The following is a 17,205-nucleotide window of genomic DNA, read 5'->3' on the forward strand; positions in this document are numbered from 1 at the left end:
CCAATGAGTTTTCGGAACTTATGTACGAAATATCATTTGATATTTACATTATTTACCAGTTGCTTTTCGGTGAAGGAAAACATCGTGAGGAAACCGGACTAATCCCAATAAGGCCTAGTTTACCCTCTGGGTTGGAAGGTCAGATCTGATGGCAGTCGCTTTCGTAAAAACTAGTGCCTGCGTCAATTCTTGGGATTAGCTGTCAAGCGGACCCCAGGCTCCCATGAGCCGTGGCAAAATGCCGGGATAACACGAGGACGAAGATAGAAATATTGAAAAGGTTGCAATGTAGCAGTGTTCAAGAGGAGTTTGGTTCAATTTTATGTTAATTATAGTTGGACAGTAAGTAATGTAATATTTATAGCACTCTACCATTGTAGCTACCTTATGTACTCTACAATAAAATCAGGGTAGCCCTACAAACACCCTTTCGGAAATAAGGTGATAATAAAAATCGTATTCACTCTAATAACTTTATTGCAGTAACTGTAGAATTCACTTTCCCTTACAATACAATCATGATTTTAGCAGATTTTATCCATACATAAACATAAATACAGTATTACTATCTGCTGATGGCTTGTTCCAGTGACAATCTTTAGTGGTACTTGTAGTTCCTGTGGTGCTCTGAAATTGATAAATATTAGATCAGAAAAAAAACTTTAATAGAACTAAAAATAAGAGACTTGTTTTTTTATGATGTAGGAGGCAAACAAGCAGACGGATCTCCTGATGGTAAGCGATTGCCGCCGCCCATGGACACCCGCAACACCAGAGGGGTTGTAAGTGCGTTGCCGGCTTTTAAGATGGGAGTACACTCTTTTGTTGAAGGTTGGAAGGTGTCTAGTGATATTTTATTGTTTTGTTTCAACGGTGTTGTTGAAGATGGCATTTCTACTTATGTATGGTCTACTACAACAGTGGTCCGGGCTCCAGGTGTTCAGCCCTAACAGCAGCAACTATTACACGGAATATGTCCCAAACGCAGACGTAGTGCACACGTTACCGTCTCCCTAGTAAGTCTGGCACCGTCAAACCATGGAACCCACCCGGGTCGTCCTTGAATACTGCTATACCATATACCCTTTACAACAGAATCTTCTACAAATTTCTTGTTCCACTTTTCTAGACATAAGTTCCTTATTTTCGGTATTAATTCTGTTGCATAGGGTTTACATGCAAGGTCTATTCCCTTATGAATGGATTCATGTGCAACGATTTCATTACCCCTAATACCTATGTGTGATGGAATCCACTGAATTTTGACACATACATTTTTAAGTTGTAGATTGTTTATCAGTTTCAGTGCTTGGTAGGCAATCGACATTCCTCGGTTGCCCGAGACACATCGAGCCAAGCTCTATCATCAAGCAATATCTAAACACTAAGCTTTATACACCTCCACATAGATCTTTTAAATAAGGGATAAGTAGAATAAGAAATAAGACCTATTTTGGATTATACAGTAACAGAAATTGCATCAATCCCTTCATCTCCATCTCTACTACATGTTAATGAAAGAACTTACTCATCTTTCCGTAGTTGATAGTGTAGAAGAAGATCATGTTGGCCACCACCAGCTGGAAGAAGGGCGCGGCGGTCATCCTCTTAGGCTGCATGTACTTGTGCTGCCAGCTCCACCAGGCTAAACCAACATAAATCACGTTAACGTATACATTTTCTTATACAAAACTAACTTTATCATCTCTCTACCTTCAGAGATGATTTAGGAGTTGTAGTTAGACAGGTTTCAATGACATTGCGCTATAACCTATACAAAACTACAACTATTATATCATACGCTACCTCGGCTGCAAGCGCCCATGAAGGCCGAGGGAGTCTTGTTCCTGCGACCCAGCCATGCACCGATTTCGCTCAGTTTCAGCTGGCTGAACGGAGTGTCAGCTGAAAAGTGGAAAAATAATTATGTAATCAAGCGTTGTAAATTGACGGACGAAAATTTTGTGAAAATACACTTACGCTTTCCGTAGAAACGGGCAGGGTCGTAAGGCCCGTGCACAGCCGGGTTATATTCTTTAGGATAGTCGCCGAAACCCATTATTATTTTGTAATCGACCAAATTATTCCTAAAGAAATTTGGTCGACGAAAATGACAATCATAGACTATACCTATAGGACAATTTTTTTTTTAATTGATTTTTCCAAGGCCCCAGCGTTGTCTGTTCACTTTGACGGCGCAGCAACTAGTATCACTTCTCTCTCCTCGCTCTTTTAAAAATGCCATTTGTCAAAAAAGGACAACCATACTGTTGACAAGATGAACTTCAAATCAAAGTGTTGCCTTTTTTGGTGCATCCAGGCTGTGTATGTGTGCGTAAAAACATGTATTGTGCTCTTTTAGGGATGTGAAAAGTCGATTTTAATCATGTTATATATCGATAAACGCTACACAGCGGAACGAAATAGCTATTAATTGAAGCTTCAATATCTTCGTTAAACATAAACATAATTGAAATGCTAATGGATAATGAATATATTAGAATATAATAAAATAATTCAATTATTGCGGAACACATATTTTAGTAGGTATTTATGCATTTTAATTAAATATCTGAACTTTCCCTTCGTTCCCTGCTGGGGCGTGACGATAAAATTGTGATCTGATAACCACAATAAAGAATAAAAGCGTTTTTGTTCATTTTAGGTATCGTTAAACCTTTGAAGTAAAATTAAAATGGCTGCTATTTAACTGATCACCAGATTTAGTAAAATTTAATACCAAAAAAATCTATTTTACCACCCTAAAATCATGAATGATCACCAAAATTATAACACCATTTTAATGTGAAATGATTACCAATTTTATTACATTTTACTATCCTTTTAAAGGAAATGACACCAAACTAATCATTATTAACCCAAAAATAGTCAATGATTACCAAATTTCAAACCCCATTTTAATGTGAAATGATAACCAAATTTTTACATCTTGCTATCCTATTAAAGAAAATGACAACAAAATAATCATTGTAAACCCAAAAATAGTAACTGACCACCAAAAATAGAACTCCATTTTAATGTAAAATGATAACCAAATTTTTAAATCTTGCTATCCTACTAAAGCAAATGACTCCAAAATAATCATTGTAAACGCAAAAATAGTAAATGATCACAAAAATTGTAACCACATTTTAATTAAAAATGTGCAAATATTTAATATATCGTTATCCTATTAAATTAATCTGGCTACCAGAAGAACTTGAAAACTGTAGCTGCTTTTATTGACTTAAGTGCAGCCTATAATACGGTGTGGAGACAGGGACTCTACTATAAGCTAATGAAGGCTGTCCCGTGTCGTAAAATTACCTGCCTGATTGACAATATGCTTAGGAACAGGGATTTTGTAGTTCACCTAGGAGATAAACAAAGCCGCCTTAGAACCTTAAACAATGGCATTCCACAGGGATCCACACTGGCCCCACTGCTCTTTAATCTATATACTTATGACCTACCTAAAACAGTCTCTAGGAAATTTGTGTATGCAGATGATATCACCATTGCGCACCAGCACAAGACATTCGAGGTATCTGAAGAGCAGCTTAACAAAGATCTAGGTTCTCTAAACGAGTACTTTAAGAAATGGCGGCTTGTTCCAAATGCCAGCAAAACGGAAGTGTCGACGTTCCACCTCAACAACAAGCAAGCTGCTTATATCCCAACGGTAGCATTTGATGGTGAAATATTAACTTTCAACCCGCACCCTAAATATCTTGGTATTACGCTGGACCGCTCACTTACTTCGGCCCCCACCTTCAAAAGCTGAGCAAAAAACTTGGGACCCAAAACAACATACTCCACAAATTAACTGGCACGACTTGGGGAGCAAAAGCGGACGTTCTTCGTACAACTGGGCTGAGCTTAGTCTATTCTGCTGGTGAATACTGCGCACCAGTCTGGCTCAATAGCGCACACACAGAGAAAGTTGACGTGCAACTGCGTAATACTATGCGATGTATATCAGGCACAATCAAATCCACACCCGTACAATGGCTCCCAACCCTAAGCCACATCCCACCACCTCATCTTAGACGACAATTGGCACTGGTAAAAGAAGCGAACAAAATTCACAGCGACCCGAAACTGCCGATCCACCTGGAATTCCTTAACCCACCACAGCATCGTCTGAAGTCTCGACACCCGCCCTACCAAACCGCTCAAAACCTGACGCAAGGTGGCTTCAATATAAAAGACGCTTGGAAAGATGAGTGGCAATCCAACCTGCCAAATCCCAGCCTAAATGCCTACGATCCTACCAAAAAGCCGTATGGCTTTTCAGCATCTAGGAAGGAATGGTGCCAATTAAACAGACTCCGTACCGAACATGGACGCTGTGCGGACTACCTGTTTAAGTGTGGTTGGCGAGACTCACCAGCATGCGACTGCGGGGCCCCAGTACAGACTATACACCACATTATACATAGTTGCCCGAAACGGAAATTTGTCGGAGAGGCTCTAGACCTTCATTCGCCTAATGCACACGCTGCCCAATGGGTGAAGAATTTAGATATCGTATTGTAAATATTGTAATTGATAATTAGCGACTCTGTAAATGCCATACGAATAAATAAATTAAATTAATTAATCCACTTCGTCACCTTTTTCTAGTAGCATTTTATTTCTGTAACAGTCGCAGTTCTAACCTAACCTAACCCACTTTTCTAGTAGCATTTTGTTTCTGTAAGGGTCGCAGTTCAAACCTAACCTAACCCACTTTTCTAGTAGCATTTCTTTTCTGCAAGGGTCGCAGTTTAAACCTAACCTAACCCACTTTTCTAGTAGCATTTCGTTTCTGTATGGGTCGCAGTTCAAACCTAACCTAACCCACTTTTCTAGTAGCATTTCTTTTCTGTAAGGGTCGCAGTTCAAACCTAACCTAACCCACTTTTCTAATAGCGTTTCGTATCTGTATGGGTAGCAGTTGAAACTTAACCTAACCTACTTTTCTAGTACCATTTCGTTTCTGTAAGGGTCGCAGTGCTAACCTAACCCACTTAACTGATAGCAGTTTAACTTACTTTTCTAGTACTTAGCATAACGAAATGCTACTAGAAAAGTAGATTAGGTTAGGTAGATATGCGATGCGGGCAAACGGGGGGTTGAGCGGGAGGGGCTAGTAATTTTGACATCAGTTTACTTTATTTGGTAATGTATAAATTTTTTGGTAATCATAGTGGTTTATTTAGGTGAAAATATCGCATTAATTTGGTCTTCAAGATTTGGTGATCATTAATGATTTTTGGTGATCATTCAATATATTTGGTATTTGATTACAATTTGAAGTGCAGTCGTAATTAAAATGGTGGTACTTTTGTATTTTTAGACCTTATTTTTTTGGTGTTCAGTAATTTTTTTGGTAAACATGATTTTTTTATTTAGGGTACCAAAGTATTTTTTGGTGGTCATTATATTTGTAGCCAATTAAAATTGCAAGAAATGTCGATAGTTTATCGATATGACTTTATCGACATGGCGACAGCAAGTTACCTTGTTAATCGTACACTAAACAAAAGTGGTTACAGTGACAGCTCGCTTAGACGTAATCCTTAAGTAATTATATCTATGGATTTTTCCATCCGATTGTCTATGCTTTATTAAGGTGATTACTCATGTACCTAAAAAACGTTTAGAATTTCATACTTCCACGTTTTAAAGTATATCTTAAATGTCATTCAAGTGTCATTATATTATTTAAAAATATAATATCGTTGTCTATGATTATACAGCAAATTTCATTGACTTCATTGTTGAGTGTCCGACTTTTTCTATCTCTCGTAAATATAAACCGAAAAAAGCTGAGAAAATGGTCCTCGAAAGTACGATGATATGTGTTGATAACAGTGACTACATGAGAAATGGAGACTTCCTACCAACACGCCTCCAGGCTCAACAAGATGCCGTAAATTTGGTATGTCATTCCAAAACAAGATCGAATCCTGAGAATAATGTAGGATTATTGACACTCGCTAACGTCGAAGTGCTGGCCACGCTGACCAGCGATGTTGGCCGCATCCTGTCTAAGCTTCACCGTGTGCAACCGAATGGTGATATCAACCTGCTGACTGGAATCAGAATTGCCCACTTGGCACTAAAGCACCGTCAGGGCAAGAACCACAAAATGCGCATCGTCGTGTTCGTCGGCTCGCCGGTCCACTCCGATGAGAAGGAGCTCGTCAAACTAGCAAAGAGGCTGAAGAAGGAGAAAGTAAACTGTGACGTTGTGTCGTTTGGAGAGGATGCTGAGAATAATCCACTGCTAACAACTTTTGTCAACACCCTTAATGGCAAAGACAACACTACAGGAGGCAGCCATCTTGTTTCCATTCCTGCTGGTAATTGTGTGGTTCTCTCTGAAGCCCTAATCTCGAGCCCACTGATTGGTGGAGATGGTGCTGGCCCATCAGGTTCTGGATTGTCTCCATTCGAATTTGGAGTTGATCCTAATGAAGATCCAGAATTGGCTTTAGCTTTGCGTGTGTCTATGGAGGAACAGAGACAGCGTCAAGAGGAGGAGTCCCGGCGCCAGCAGACTAACACTGAAGGTGAGGCTCCTAAGGCTGGGGAAACACAAGATAGTGGCATGGAGCGGGCCCTGGCCATGTCTTTGGGCCGCGAAGCTATGGAATTGTCAGAAGAGGAGCAAATAGCCTTGGCCATGCAGATGAGCATGCAACAAGATGCCCCTGCAGCTGAGGAGAGCATGGATGTCTCCGAGGAATATGCTGAAGTTATGAATGACCCTGCCTTCCTCCAGAGTGTTCTTGAGAACCTACCTGGCGTAGATCCACAAAGTGAGGCTATCCGGAATGCCATGTCTACCATCAAGAAAGACAAGGATGAGAAAGATGACAAGGATAAAGATTCAAAAGGCTCAGGTTCAGGTTCTAAATAAAATATTTTTATTTACAATGTTTTAATGATACTTTATGCTTGTAAACTTTAACCTTAGACACCACTGTGTAACTACAACATAAATTTATGGAATACAGAAGTACTATTCAAAATATTGTTTATTGTGGCCAGGAGATCCAATTTAGACCCTCAATTTTTTCAAATTCTGAAACAAAAAGTTTATTTAGATGTAAAAGTGTTTTTCTAAAACATACTGAAGCAAAAACTAAGCCAAAATACAGTAAAATCCGCTTAATACAATATTTTGCGCTGTATTTGGTACAATTACGCTTATAATAAAGCATTTCACACTGGTCCCTGCAACTTTTTCTTCCTTATTTCATAGTTAATATGCTTTCTCACTTAACAGTTTTGGTGCCGGGGCGCCCTGTTTCCAGTACAAAATGAACAGGAACACACATATGTGTTCTTGGCAGTGAATGTGTTAACACACTCACTGCAGCACTGGGCCAAAAGACCTGATACAGAATACTCTGTATCAAGTTAGTTACAAGTTACACTAATTGCCGCAGTGAATGTATTAACACCGTGTATTAGTGCCGAAAACCTGACTATCTTATGATTTCGTTCCCAGGCTGGATGACCCGATAGTCAGGATCGTGGTACTACAGCTTTATATGACGAAATTGTTGTGGCCTGGCGCGGATGTCTTGTTTGGTGTGGTCCCTTCAGAATCTTAAAGAGGGTTTTACTGCATACATTAACACATTCACTGTCCCAATCTGAATTGTCAACCTTTCGGCTCTGTAATAGAGGCTTCCCGTGACCCATACATGGGGCACAGACAGTGAACATGTTAAATATGTCCTGGTAGTTGATTCAATTAAAGAGATTCAACTATGCCTATTGTAAGTTGCATTGCTAACTAGTATACATATAAGCAAGTTAATAGGCCTGATGACAAATTTTGAAAACCCTTTTAATATCGTCGGTACACTTGTATTAGTTCCGAAAAACACTATATTTCAGTTATACTCATAAGATTTAACATAGATAATTGCATTTTATTATAGCTAGTTTAAACTTCGCGCGAAAACGCCTCGCATGCCATTTGTGACGTCATTATTTAGTTGGTGGTAGGGTGGTAGATATTGTTTACATACTTACAGTTACGAATTTCCCTTGAATCCGAATGATATTGTTAATTCAGCACCATATATTACGATTAGGGATGATAAATACATTACAAAAATTTATCACAATAACTCATTTTACACAAAAACTCTCACACGGTTGCAGTTTAAGATGAATTATTTAGATACATGTACATTTTGAGTGAAAATCACCGAACGCCGGTTTTACTTTTTAATTTTTCATTTTTTCTAGTTACGACAGCCAACATGGCAATGATAGTTCCATTCAGCCAAATAATTAAAAATGTTTGTTGTTGAAATATCGTATTATTTAGCATTTTATTTAAGTAATAACAAATAGATATCTACTTTATATCGTGTAATAATATTTTTTGGACGTAATAAATGTTTAGTGGCGGAATAACATTTTTTTTTTGCACCTTTCGAACTCTTTGGTGCCCACGTATAGATTTCGGTCAATGAGGTTGTCTATGTTGCTCTAAGAAATATGTTATGGATTGATAACGTCACTGTTTGGAACGTTTCTGATTGGCGTTTCAGTAAAAATGGCCGATTGGAGAATTTTGCACTTTTATTTTATTGAATATATTAATAATCCTTCAGTTTATACTGAGATTGGGCCATTTTTTAGAATCATAGGGGCTGTCCATAAATTACGTCATCGATTTTTGACGATTTTTGACCCCCCCCCCCTATAATCATCCAAAAATTATGCTTCAAATGACCCCATTTCCTCCTACTTCATGCTACCGTCATCCGATGTCCAGACCCCCCCCCCCCCAAATTGAAATGACGTAATTTATGAATAGCCCCATATTAACATATATGTTTCGTTGAAACCATTATTTCCATGATTCTTTGTTACTTGCAACAGGCCTATTAGTCTGTAAGAGGTTTTATGCTTAGTAACTATTGAAACACATACAGTACTTTATTGTCTTTACTAATGAATTGGTTGACATTTTATTGACTTAAAATACAAATTGGAACAAAATAATACTGATAGTAATCGAATTTAAACTGTTGTGAGACATATACTAAACATTGAATAATTTTACGGTTTAGACTCACTTGTTTTTAGTCACTCGCGCGACATGTTTCGGAGAGCCTAGGTCTCCTTTCTCAAGCACTAACAGTGCGAGCAGCGTTCACGACGGCCGTGTATCGCGTACTGCGGCTCGCCGCGTCGCACGCTGCGCGCGCGCCCGAAACATGTCGCGCGAGTGACTAAAAACAAGTGAGTCTAAACCGTAAAATTATTCACTGATAGTAATTATCAAAGATTCCATTCATTGACATAATTTAGGTCTGGTCTTAAAGGTCTTATTAAATTTATTATTAACTCCTTGTGTGCACTTTGTACAGTCAGCAGCAGAAGTTACTAAGCGGGCCAGGTGTTCAAAATGATCTTAACGCGACTTTATTGTTAAGAGAATTAGCAACTTCTGCTGCTGACTGTAGTGTGATGTGCAGCCCATGTGTAGTGTGCCAGCGGTTCATGAATAGGCAGGTCCACAAAAAACGAGCTGCCTTGCGAGGAAATTGCCGCGCAAATCAGCTGGCTGTGTAAAGATGTGCCAGGCATCGCGGCCGTACGTGCGTTTGCCTGAGTCAAAGCACATCATCGCTATGTACAATTGTAAACACAGCTGCAAAAGTGCACATCCATTTTTTGAATGGAATTCATTCCTAAAATATGCCCTTTTACTTTTGCAGCTGTGTGTACTTTGCGATCGCGAAGCGGTCCTTTGTGGGGCGCTAGATCTAGATGCACCTTTAAAATAAATGGTCCACAATATAAACTGATTGATTACTTGACTGGCACTGGTACTGTTTGCTCTGGAACTTCTTTTTTGATTGACGTATCATCATTTCTCTCAAATCCTCACGCAATGGCGCCGGTTTCTGGGCGTCTGAAATAGAAGACATCATCAGTTGGCAAGGAACCTAAGAATATCATAATAGTTGCACTTAAGTTTAAATTGCTTATAGGGAGCGTGCATGAACTGTAGACGGCAGCACAGAAGCCCCATTCATTGGGGCGAAGCATTATGTCAAGTTTCCATTTTTAGATTTAAGCCTCTAGATCAGCGGTCGGCAACCAGCGGCCCGCGGGCCGCATGCGGCCCGCGAGCCTCCCTGGCTATTTTGTATGTAATATTGACAAGTGACAATGTCTGATAAAGTCATAAATATTAACAAAGTGCGGCCCGCGTCCACTTCGTTAACTGTTATGTGGCCCTTGGCTACTAAAAGGTTGCCGACCGCTGCTCTAGATGGCAGACCCTACTATGCGAAATAGAGCCAGCGTGAAGTGTAGGAGCAGCACCTGTTTAGAAGTTTGTTTTCGTTTTTACGTCACGACGACTCCAACACGCACGGTCTCTGTATAAAGATGTTATAAAAGACGAGCAAGTTGAAATTAAAGATCATTTTTTCGTTGCTCAACATTGATGTAGATGGCGACACTTAATGAAGTCTTAAAACGATATAGGTATTAACCTTTTGACCGCCAAAGACGTCAACTGACGCGCACGGCTACAGCCGAATATCAACCTTCGTGCATTCCAGAGGACCTACCGCGAACCACGTTCGACGTGTTGCCTCTTTGTTGTACAGTAGAGTCCGGTTAGTACAACTTCGCATATAACAACCAACCGCTTATAGCGACGTAAGTATAGGCACTTGTTTGGTTTTAGTATGAGCTACTATGAAAGTACAACCGTTTATTACGACTCCGCTTATAACCGCTTTTAACGACGGAAATTGACTCAAAATCCGTCCGTCAAGTCTGGCTATAACGACGAGCGACGTAGTTTTTACAAATAAATTGTTGGTAAGAAGCTTACTCCGTCCCTCGCACCCAGCTCCCCTCCCCCTTTTGCTTATACGCAGCAAGATGAAAATAGTCATGTGACTTTTCTTTTTAATAATCTAAATAAACTCTTCGTAAACTAAATAAACCCCAATTCCCATTATTCAAGACTTCACATACATAATTATGTAAGTTCAGTGACAATGCAATATTTTGGTAGGTACCTTCGAGCTGATCTGATGATGGACACAGGAGGTGGCCATAGGAACTGTGTGATAAACCAACGTCATCTTGATTAGATCCCCAAGAATTACGACTTATTATTTTACGGGATTCGAGTACGTAATTTGAGGATGACGAGTGAGTACGCGTAGGTACCTTGAAAAGTGGATTCTTCTAAACACACAAGTCTCTCTATTTAAGACAAACTGTTGTATAAATAAATATTTTAAAAGAAATGGTTTTTTTCTGTGATTGTCGCATAAGTATTAATAAATACAAAATGGTGTAAATATTTTGATTAAAAAAATATATTAAAATTGGCAGTTCGTTTAGTACGACGTAATATCAGCGGTCCCTTGGGCGTCGTTATAACCGGACTCTACTGTACTTGTAAATTCGTACGTAAGTTTGACAGGGAAGCAACACGTCGAACGTGGTTCGCGGTAGGCCCACAGCAACTTTAATGTAAATATTATGGAAAATTCAACAATGTCTTGTAGATTATTGAATCTTTTTAAATCTTGTAATCTCAACCACATGTTTATGGAGCCCACTAGAGTGACTGCTATAGATAATATTTTCACAGATATTTTTCCTATTGCTAAAAAAGTTATCAGCAATTTAGAATCAGACCACTTAGGTCAATTAATGGTATTTGAGGCATTAGGGAAAAATACCATGAGAAAACAAATAACTTTTGTACCAGTAACCTCGGACCGCGTGGAAAGAATGAAGCTAAGTTTAGTTCAGGCGCTACCCTTTTTGTCTTCCGATATGAGTCCTAATAGTATGTATAATTCATTCTTTCACACTTTTATGGATCATTATAATGCGATATTCACCTCAAAATCGGTCGTAGTTAGTGGTGCATCAGTTTTTAGTGAGTGGGCTACTGCGGACTTACATCAAAGAAGACGTGAACTGTATGCCTTATATGAGGAACGGCGGTTTAATCAGAGTGATGAATTTAAAGAAGTTTAAAGTAGATTGTCATATAGCTAAGCGAAATTATCTAAGTCAGAAAATAAAAAGTAGTTCCGACATTGTTAAAGCAACCTGGAAAGTTATAAATGTGGAGACTGGTCGCTCGAAACACACAATTAAAGAACTTAAACTAAACATTGATAACAAAATTATAGATTCCAATTTAGAAGTAACTACAGAATTTGAAAAATTTTTCACCGAGGTACCAGTATCCACAACTAAGGATTTAAATTCATCACCCTCATCTGCTGTTACATTATTAAAACATAACGCTCCAGAGTGTTGTGGAGACCTTCATTTTGAACATGTTTGTACCTCAGATGTAATAAAGGCGTTTAAATCAATTAATGTCAAAAAAACCAATGACCTCTGGGGAGTCTCTGTCCATGCTGTCAAATCCTTAGTAGAAATTGTAGCACCTGACTTGGTAGTTATATTTAACAACAGTGTTGATTGCGGCGAGTTTCCTGTTCTAATGAAACATAGTAAAGTAATTCCTTTATTTAAATCTGGTAGCAGCTCTGACCCCACTAACTTTAGACCGATATCTGTGCTACCAACATTTAGCAAGATTTTTGAAAAATTAGTTCTTTCTCAATTAGTACGACATTTTAACGTTAATAATTTGATGCATAATAAGCAGTTTGGTTTTACACGGGGTCGCTCAACAACCGATGCTGGTGTTGAGCTAATTAAGCATATTTTCGATGCCTGGGAGGAGTCACGAGATGCTTTAGGTGTCTTCTGTGATTTATCTAAGGCCTTCGACTGTGTTTGTCATGAAACATTAATCAGGAAACTTCATTATTACGGAGTTAGAGGATCGGCACTGAATTTACTTAAGTCCTACTTAAATGGTAGAATACAAAGGGTCGATGTGAATGGACAGCGATCACCTGGGTCATTGGTCTCTATGGGTGTACCACAGGGGTCAATATTGGGGCCTTTCCTGTTCCTTATCTACATAAATGACTTGCCATTCCTTGTTAAGACCCACCATGATATAGTATTGTTTGCAGACGACACCTCACTTATTTTCAAAGTCAAACGACAGCAACAAGCTTACAATGATGTAAACAATGCCATTTCAAAAGTAGTAAATTGGTTCAATGTTAATTATTTATTGTTAAATGAGAAAAAGACTAAATGTATTAAGTTTGTCACTAGTAGTAACGTAAGGCATGTGCAAACAAGTGTCATTGTGAAGGATGAGGAATTGGAATTAGTTGATAGTACAGTTTTTCTTGGTATAACTTTAGATTCTAAACTCCAGTGGGGTCCCCATATTGCTACTCTTTCGAATAGACTGAGCTCTGCAGTTTTTGCAGTGAGCAAAATCCGTCAGTTAACTGATGTGAAAACAGCTCGATTAGTATATTTTAGTTACTTCCATAGCATTATGGCATATGGTATTTTACTGTGGGGCGGTAATATACAAAATGAACCATAGAGACTCACTTAGAGATAAATTTAAGGAAATTGGTATAATGACAGTGCACTGTCAATACATTTATGAGAATATTCTGTATGTACATAAAAATATTGTAAATTTTAGAAAAAAATGTGAAATTCATAATATTAATACTAGAAATAATACTTACACAAAACCTTAAACTAACAACTAAAACTAAATACTAAATATAAAATATCTCTCCCAAGCTACCCGCTTCTGGAATGGACCCTAGAATGCTGGCGGCGTTGCCCCTTTGAACCGCCAGACTTAATCTTTGAGCCAAGAAGGAGCCCGCCCTGTGGTCGCCCGAGACGCCTATTAGCCTGACCGACACTTCCTTTATTAACTGTTTGGTATCGGTCGACCATGGGCCCAGTGTTTCAATGGCGAGCGCCGCAAAATCGTATGTGTCCGTTAGGAACGCATATTTGCGGCGCTTTAGTGTCAGAGGGGCTACCGCGAAAACCGAAATTCGCAAATTGCGGGGATCTTTCTCTTTTACTCCAATGAAGGCGTAATTAGAGTGACAGAGAAAGATTCCCGCAATTTGCGAACTTCGATTTTCGCGGTTATAGCCCTGGGCCTGGTCCGCGGCAGTCCCGGGCTTCCGGGCCGATCCCTCAACGTGGGACGGTGCTAGCGTATCGACGCAGGTAGCGTCCCACGCTAAAGGGCGGCCAAGGCTCCAGGGCACAAGAGTGCAGCCGTCAGGTCTCTTGCCATCTGTGGCAGAGAGGCCTGACGGCTCCAGAGTTGCGGGTAAAGAGGCGGTGCAAAGGGCGCGGCGGATCAGGTCGTTCAATGTGGCGTGTCTATATAGTCGGCCTGCGCTCATTTGGCAGTGTAAGCCGTGCCGTCCTAAAGCATCAACAGCTTGAGCGCATCGACTACAGGTGTGGGGCTCGCATATTTTTAAGCCCAGGCGGAGGCAGACAGCGATGCGTAGGGCTGAAGGATCTAGAGTGGAGCCAAGGTTTCGCGATGGAAGCGCGTGCAGCTAATGTCCTGATTCCTTTTCGGAAACGGCTAATAGCCTCGCCCGTTCGTAGTCGTTATGGCAGTTTTGTAGTAGGAGTTGGTAATAAACATAGCTCGCAGTGCCCTTCACTCGGCTCCATAAAATTAAAAAATCATTCATGGGTAATTGTGTAAGATTTTATAATAAACTTCCAAACCATATTACTGAATTATCTATTAATAAATTTAAGAATTATGTAAAGCGTAAACTTATTTCTAAAGCTTATTATAGGTACCACACAAGACTACATGAATGATATTACAACGTGGGATTAATTGTTATTCGAAATTATTATTTATTTATTAGGTACCTACATTTGATTATTGATGAGGAAATGGATATTCTGATGTAATACTATCTACTTCTTTTGTTACTTATGCTTTTTTTTGACATTTAGATTTTATTCTAGAAATTCTAGACTAGTATTTTTTTATACAATCTTTTTAATGTTTGACGATCCTTTTGTGAAATTCTTAGTGTTAAATTTGATATGTATAATAATCCAATTTTAATATGGAATAATATTAACATCAATAAATTGCTCTGATAATTAGATTAAGATTAATTACGATTCATAAGAGCTTGTTGCTAGGCCTACATGAATAAAGATGATGATGATTTGATGATTGATTGATTGATTGCAAGGTTCACGATGACGCGGCGCGCACGTTACGCGCGGCGTTCAAAAGCAAACTCTTATAAAAAAATCGAATTCGCATGCGATCGGTTGCAAGTTCTGTGGAACTCAACGCCTGTCCTAGGTTTTGAAGTCATCTACTTACTTATCTTACATCCTTCTTCAAACTCTTGAGTTCGACGTAAAAAACGGATCCGGGCTTGGTTTATCGCTTCCCTTGTTCTATTTCTTCTTTCAGTTTTCTGAGAAATACTGTCGATGTCTGCAAAAAAAATTAAGGATTTGTCAACAAAACTTCCGTGAGACACTGACATAAGGTCAGGTGGGTTAAGAGGAACTATGGGGGAAGGTGGACACTTGTAGGGACAATAAACAGTTAGAGAGACTTAAAAATATTAAAAACTAAATTAAATGATAATAAAGCTAAGGTGTCGACTACGAAATAACTCGCTTTCTGGTCAGAAAACTGATGTATGGAGTTACCACTCTTTCTTTACCTACTTAAATAACTCTATGTTATAATAACCTAATAATAATTTAATTACCTTGAGATTGGAGTTCGTGCTCAAGTTTTTTTTTCAATATGAAATAGGAGCTTTCGATGTCCGATAAAGGCGTGAAACTTTTTTTTGGTGAACCTAAAAAAATAAATATAGATGGTGAAGCAAATCTTGTCAGTAGAAAAAGGCGTAAAATTCAAATTTTCTATGAGACGATATCCCGTCGCGCCTACATTTTTCAAATTTGCCGCCTTTTTCTACTGACAAGATCTGCTTGACCAAGTTTAATTGAGGCCAAAGAGGGTAGGCAAAAAATTGGTCACGTAGTATGGCTATGTTCCCTGATATAGCGTATAACCCGTCATCTAAATTTGATCTAAGGAAGACCCAGATAATTTCAAATCTACTATTTGAACCTAATTTGACCTATGACCTGGCGGCCTAGTAGCCAAGGTGACAATCGCTTGCGCTGCGCCAAAGAGAATTTTCATTGTCTTTGGCTTCGCTATCGAATCGCTTTGTGTTTCTCTATAGCCCGCTCCACACTCGTGCGCGAATCGCGGCTTCGCCCGCGATTCACGCGCATAGTCTGGAGGGGGCTTATCACTCATCCATATTAGTGTGACAGTGACAGGTGCGTTTCGTTCGCTATGGAGCGTTATAGCGATTGGCATGTTGTCTACGGGGCCAGAATATTGTGAAAAATCCAGTTTTCATGTTTATTCGTTGCATTAGCAGCGGGTGAAGTCGCATAAATATCTGCGAAGCTTGGTTTGGTTTATAAGGGCCCAAAAGTCCACAAGCCAGGCCGTGGACAAGAGGCCGGTGTATCCCCGTTTGTCCCCGCCCCACACGACCACCGCCGTACACAAGGCGATGACAAATGGGAATGATTCATATGAAGGCACCTTTTCCCATCTGTGGCTGGCCGGTGAACGTAGAATCCGGAATACCTTTACCTGAGCGTGTAGAGCTACACGATGATGCTCCTCCGACTGCATATAATTATATTATATTAATTATTACCTCATAAATACATACATATATAAATTAAACGCATGCACGGCAGAGCGCCATCTAATTTCGCTGTCAAAGGGTCTAGCAGGCTAAGCGAACAAGAAGTGCCCCCAACGACGATTTGGTCATTCTTTCAGGTGGTATACTGGTAGGTCCTAAGAACACTCTATAATGCTTAATATCAGTCCTCGATCTTCTTTTGTTTTCGAAGTTATTCAGGATAATGTAAAATAATCAGCGTATCATTGAAAGTGTCATATTTTGTAAACTGTTCAAGTTAGATTAACTAAACAAAATTATATTTGATATTTGACAACAATAAAATAGACTACAATATGTTTAACCTGCATCATGTCCTTATACTTCATTATAAAAAAAAAAATTCTTCTCATTTTTTTTATACTATTTGCGGAGGTACAGCTACAAAAAAAATATGCATGAGTAGCCACTAATACCCACTACATACACTTATAAAAATATTTGCATAAATCTTCGTACGTCATGTCAAAAATAAAACATTATAGAACAAGGATCT

At 39.2% G+C, this 17,205-nt stretch overlaps 3 protein-coding genes across 3 annotated transcripts in view; 1 reads left to right on the forward strand and 2 right to left on the reverse strand.

The window, feature by feature from the left end:
- Positions 1-459: 459 nt before the first annotated feature.
- On the reverse strand, positions 460-2,141 carry LOC134791852 (putative ATP synthase subunit f, mitochondrial). Its single transcript, XM_063762983.1, has 4 exons — positions 1,981-2,141; positions 1,807-1,905; positions 1,529-1,645; positions 460-627 (listed from the first exon to the last, which is right to left on the reverse strand). Exons 1-4 carry the CDS (start codon positions 2,057-2,059, stop codon positions 599-601), a joined length of 324 nt encoding a protein of 107 aa, XP_063619053.1. The 5' UTR covers positions 2,060-2,141; the 3' UTR covers positions 460-598.
- A 3,588-nt stretch (positions 2,142-5,729) lies between these two features.
- On the forward strand, positions 5,730-7,022 carry LOC134791362 (26S proteasome non-ATPase regulatory subunit 4). The gene has a single exon (XM_063762372.1). It carries the CDS (start codon positions 5,822-5,824, stop codon positions 6,908-6,910), a length of 1,089 nt encoding a protein of 362 aa, XP_063618442.1. The 5' UTR covers positions 5,730-5,821; the 3' UTR covers positions 6,911-7,022.
- LOC134791607 (uncharacterized) overlaps positions 6,895-17,205 on the reverse strand; it is a 53,412-nt gene continuing 43,101 nt past the window's right edge. The window contains exons 14-18 of the mRNA XM_063762656.1: positions 16,613-16,648; positions 15,699-15,791; positions 15,299-15,415; positions 9,839-9,937; positions 6,895-7,075 (exon numbers count right to left, since the gene is read on the reverse strand). Of these exons, the coding sequence (XP_063618726.1) occupies positions 7,029-7,075; positions 9,839-9,937; positions 15,299-15,415; positions 15,699-15,791; positions 16,613-16,648 (392 nt within the window). The 3' untranslated portion in view covers positions 6,895-7,028. The remainder of the gene's footprint in view (positions 7,076-9,838; positions 9,938-15,298; positions 15,416-15,698; positions 15,792-16,612; positions 16,649-17,205) is intronic.

This window comes from Cydia splendana, chromosome 6 (assembly GCF_910591565.1).
Source record: "Cydia splendana chromosome 6, ilCydSple1.2, whole genome shotgun sequence".
NCBI lineage: Eukaryota > Metazoa > Arthropoda > Insecta > Lepidoptera > Tortricidae > Cydia > Cydia splendana.

What these genes read in the sequence shown, in the direction of transcription:
- LOC134791852 (XM_063762983.1), bottom strand. Translation starts at nt 2,059, where the DNA reads ATGGGTTTCGGCGACTATCCTAAAGAATATAACCCGGCTGTGCACGGG. An exon ending in CATGGGCGCTTGCAGCCGAG is followed by an intron (nt 1,646 to 1,806) that starts GTAGCGTATGAT and finishes ATGTTGGTTTAG; the next exon opens with CCTGGTGGAGCTGGCAGCAC. An exon ending in TATCAACTACGGAAAGATGA is followed by an intron (nt 628 to 1,528) that starts GTAAGTTCTTTC and finishes TATCAATTTCAG; the next exon opens with AGCACCACAGGAACTACAAG.
- LOC134791362 (XM_063762372.1), top strand. Translation starts at nt 5,822, where the DNA reads ATGGTCCTCGAAAGTACGATGATATGTGTTGATAACAGTGACTACATG.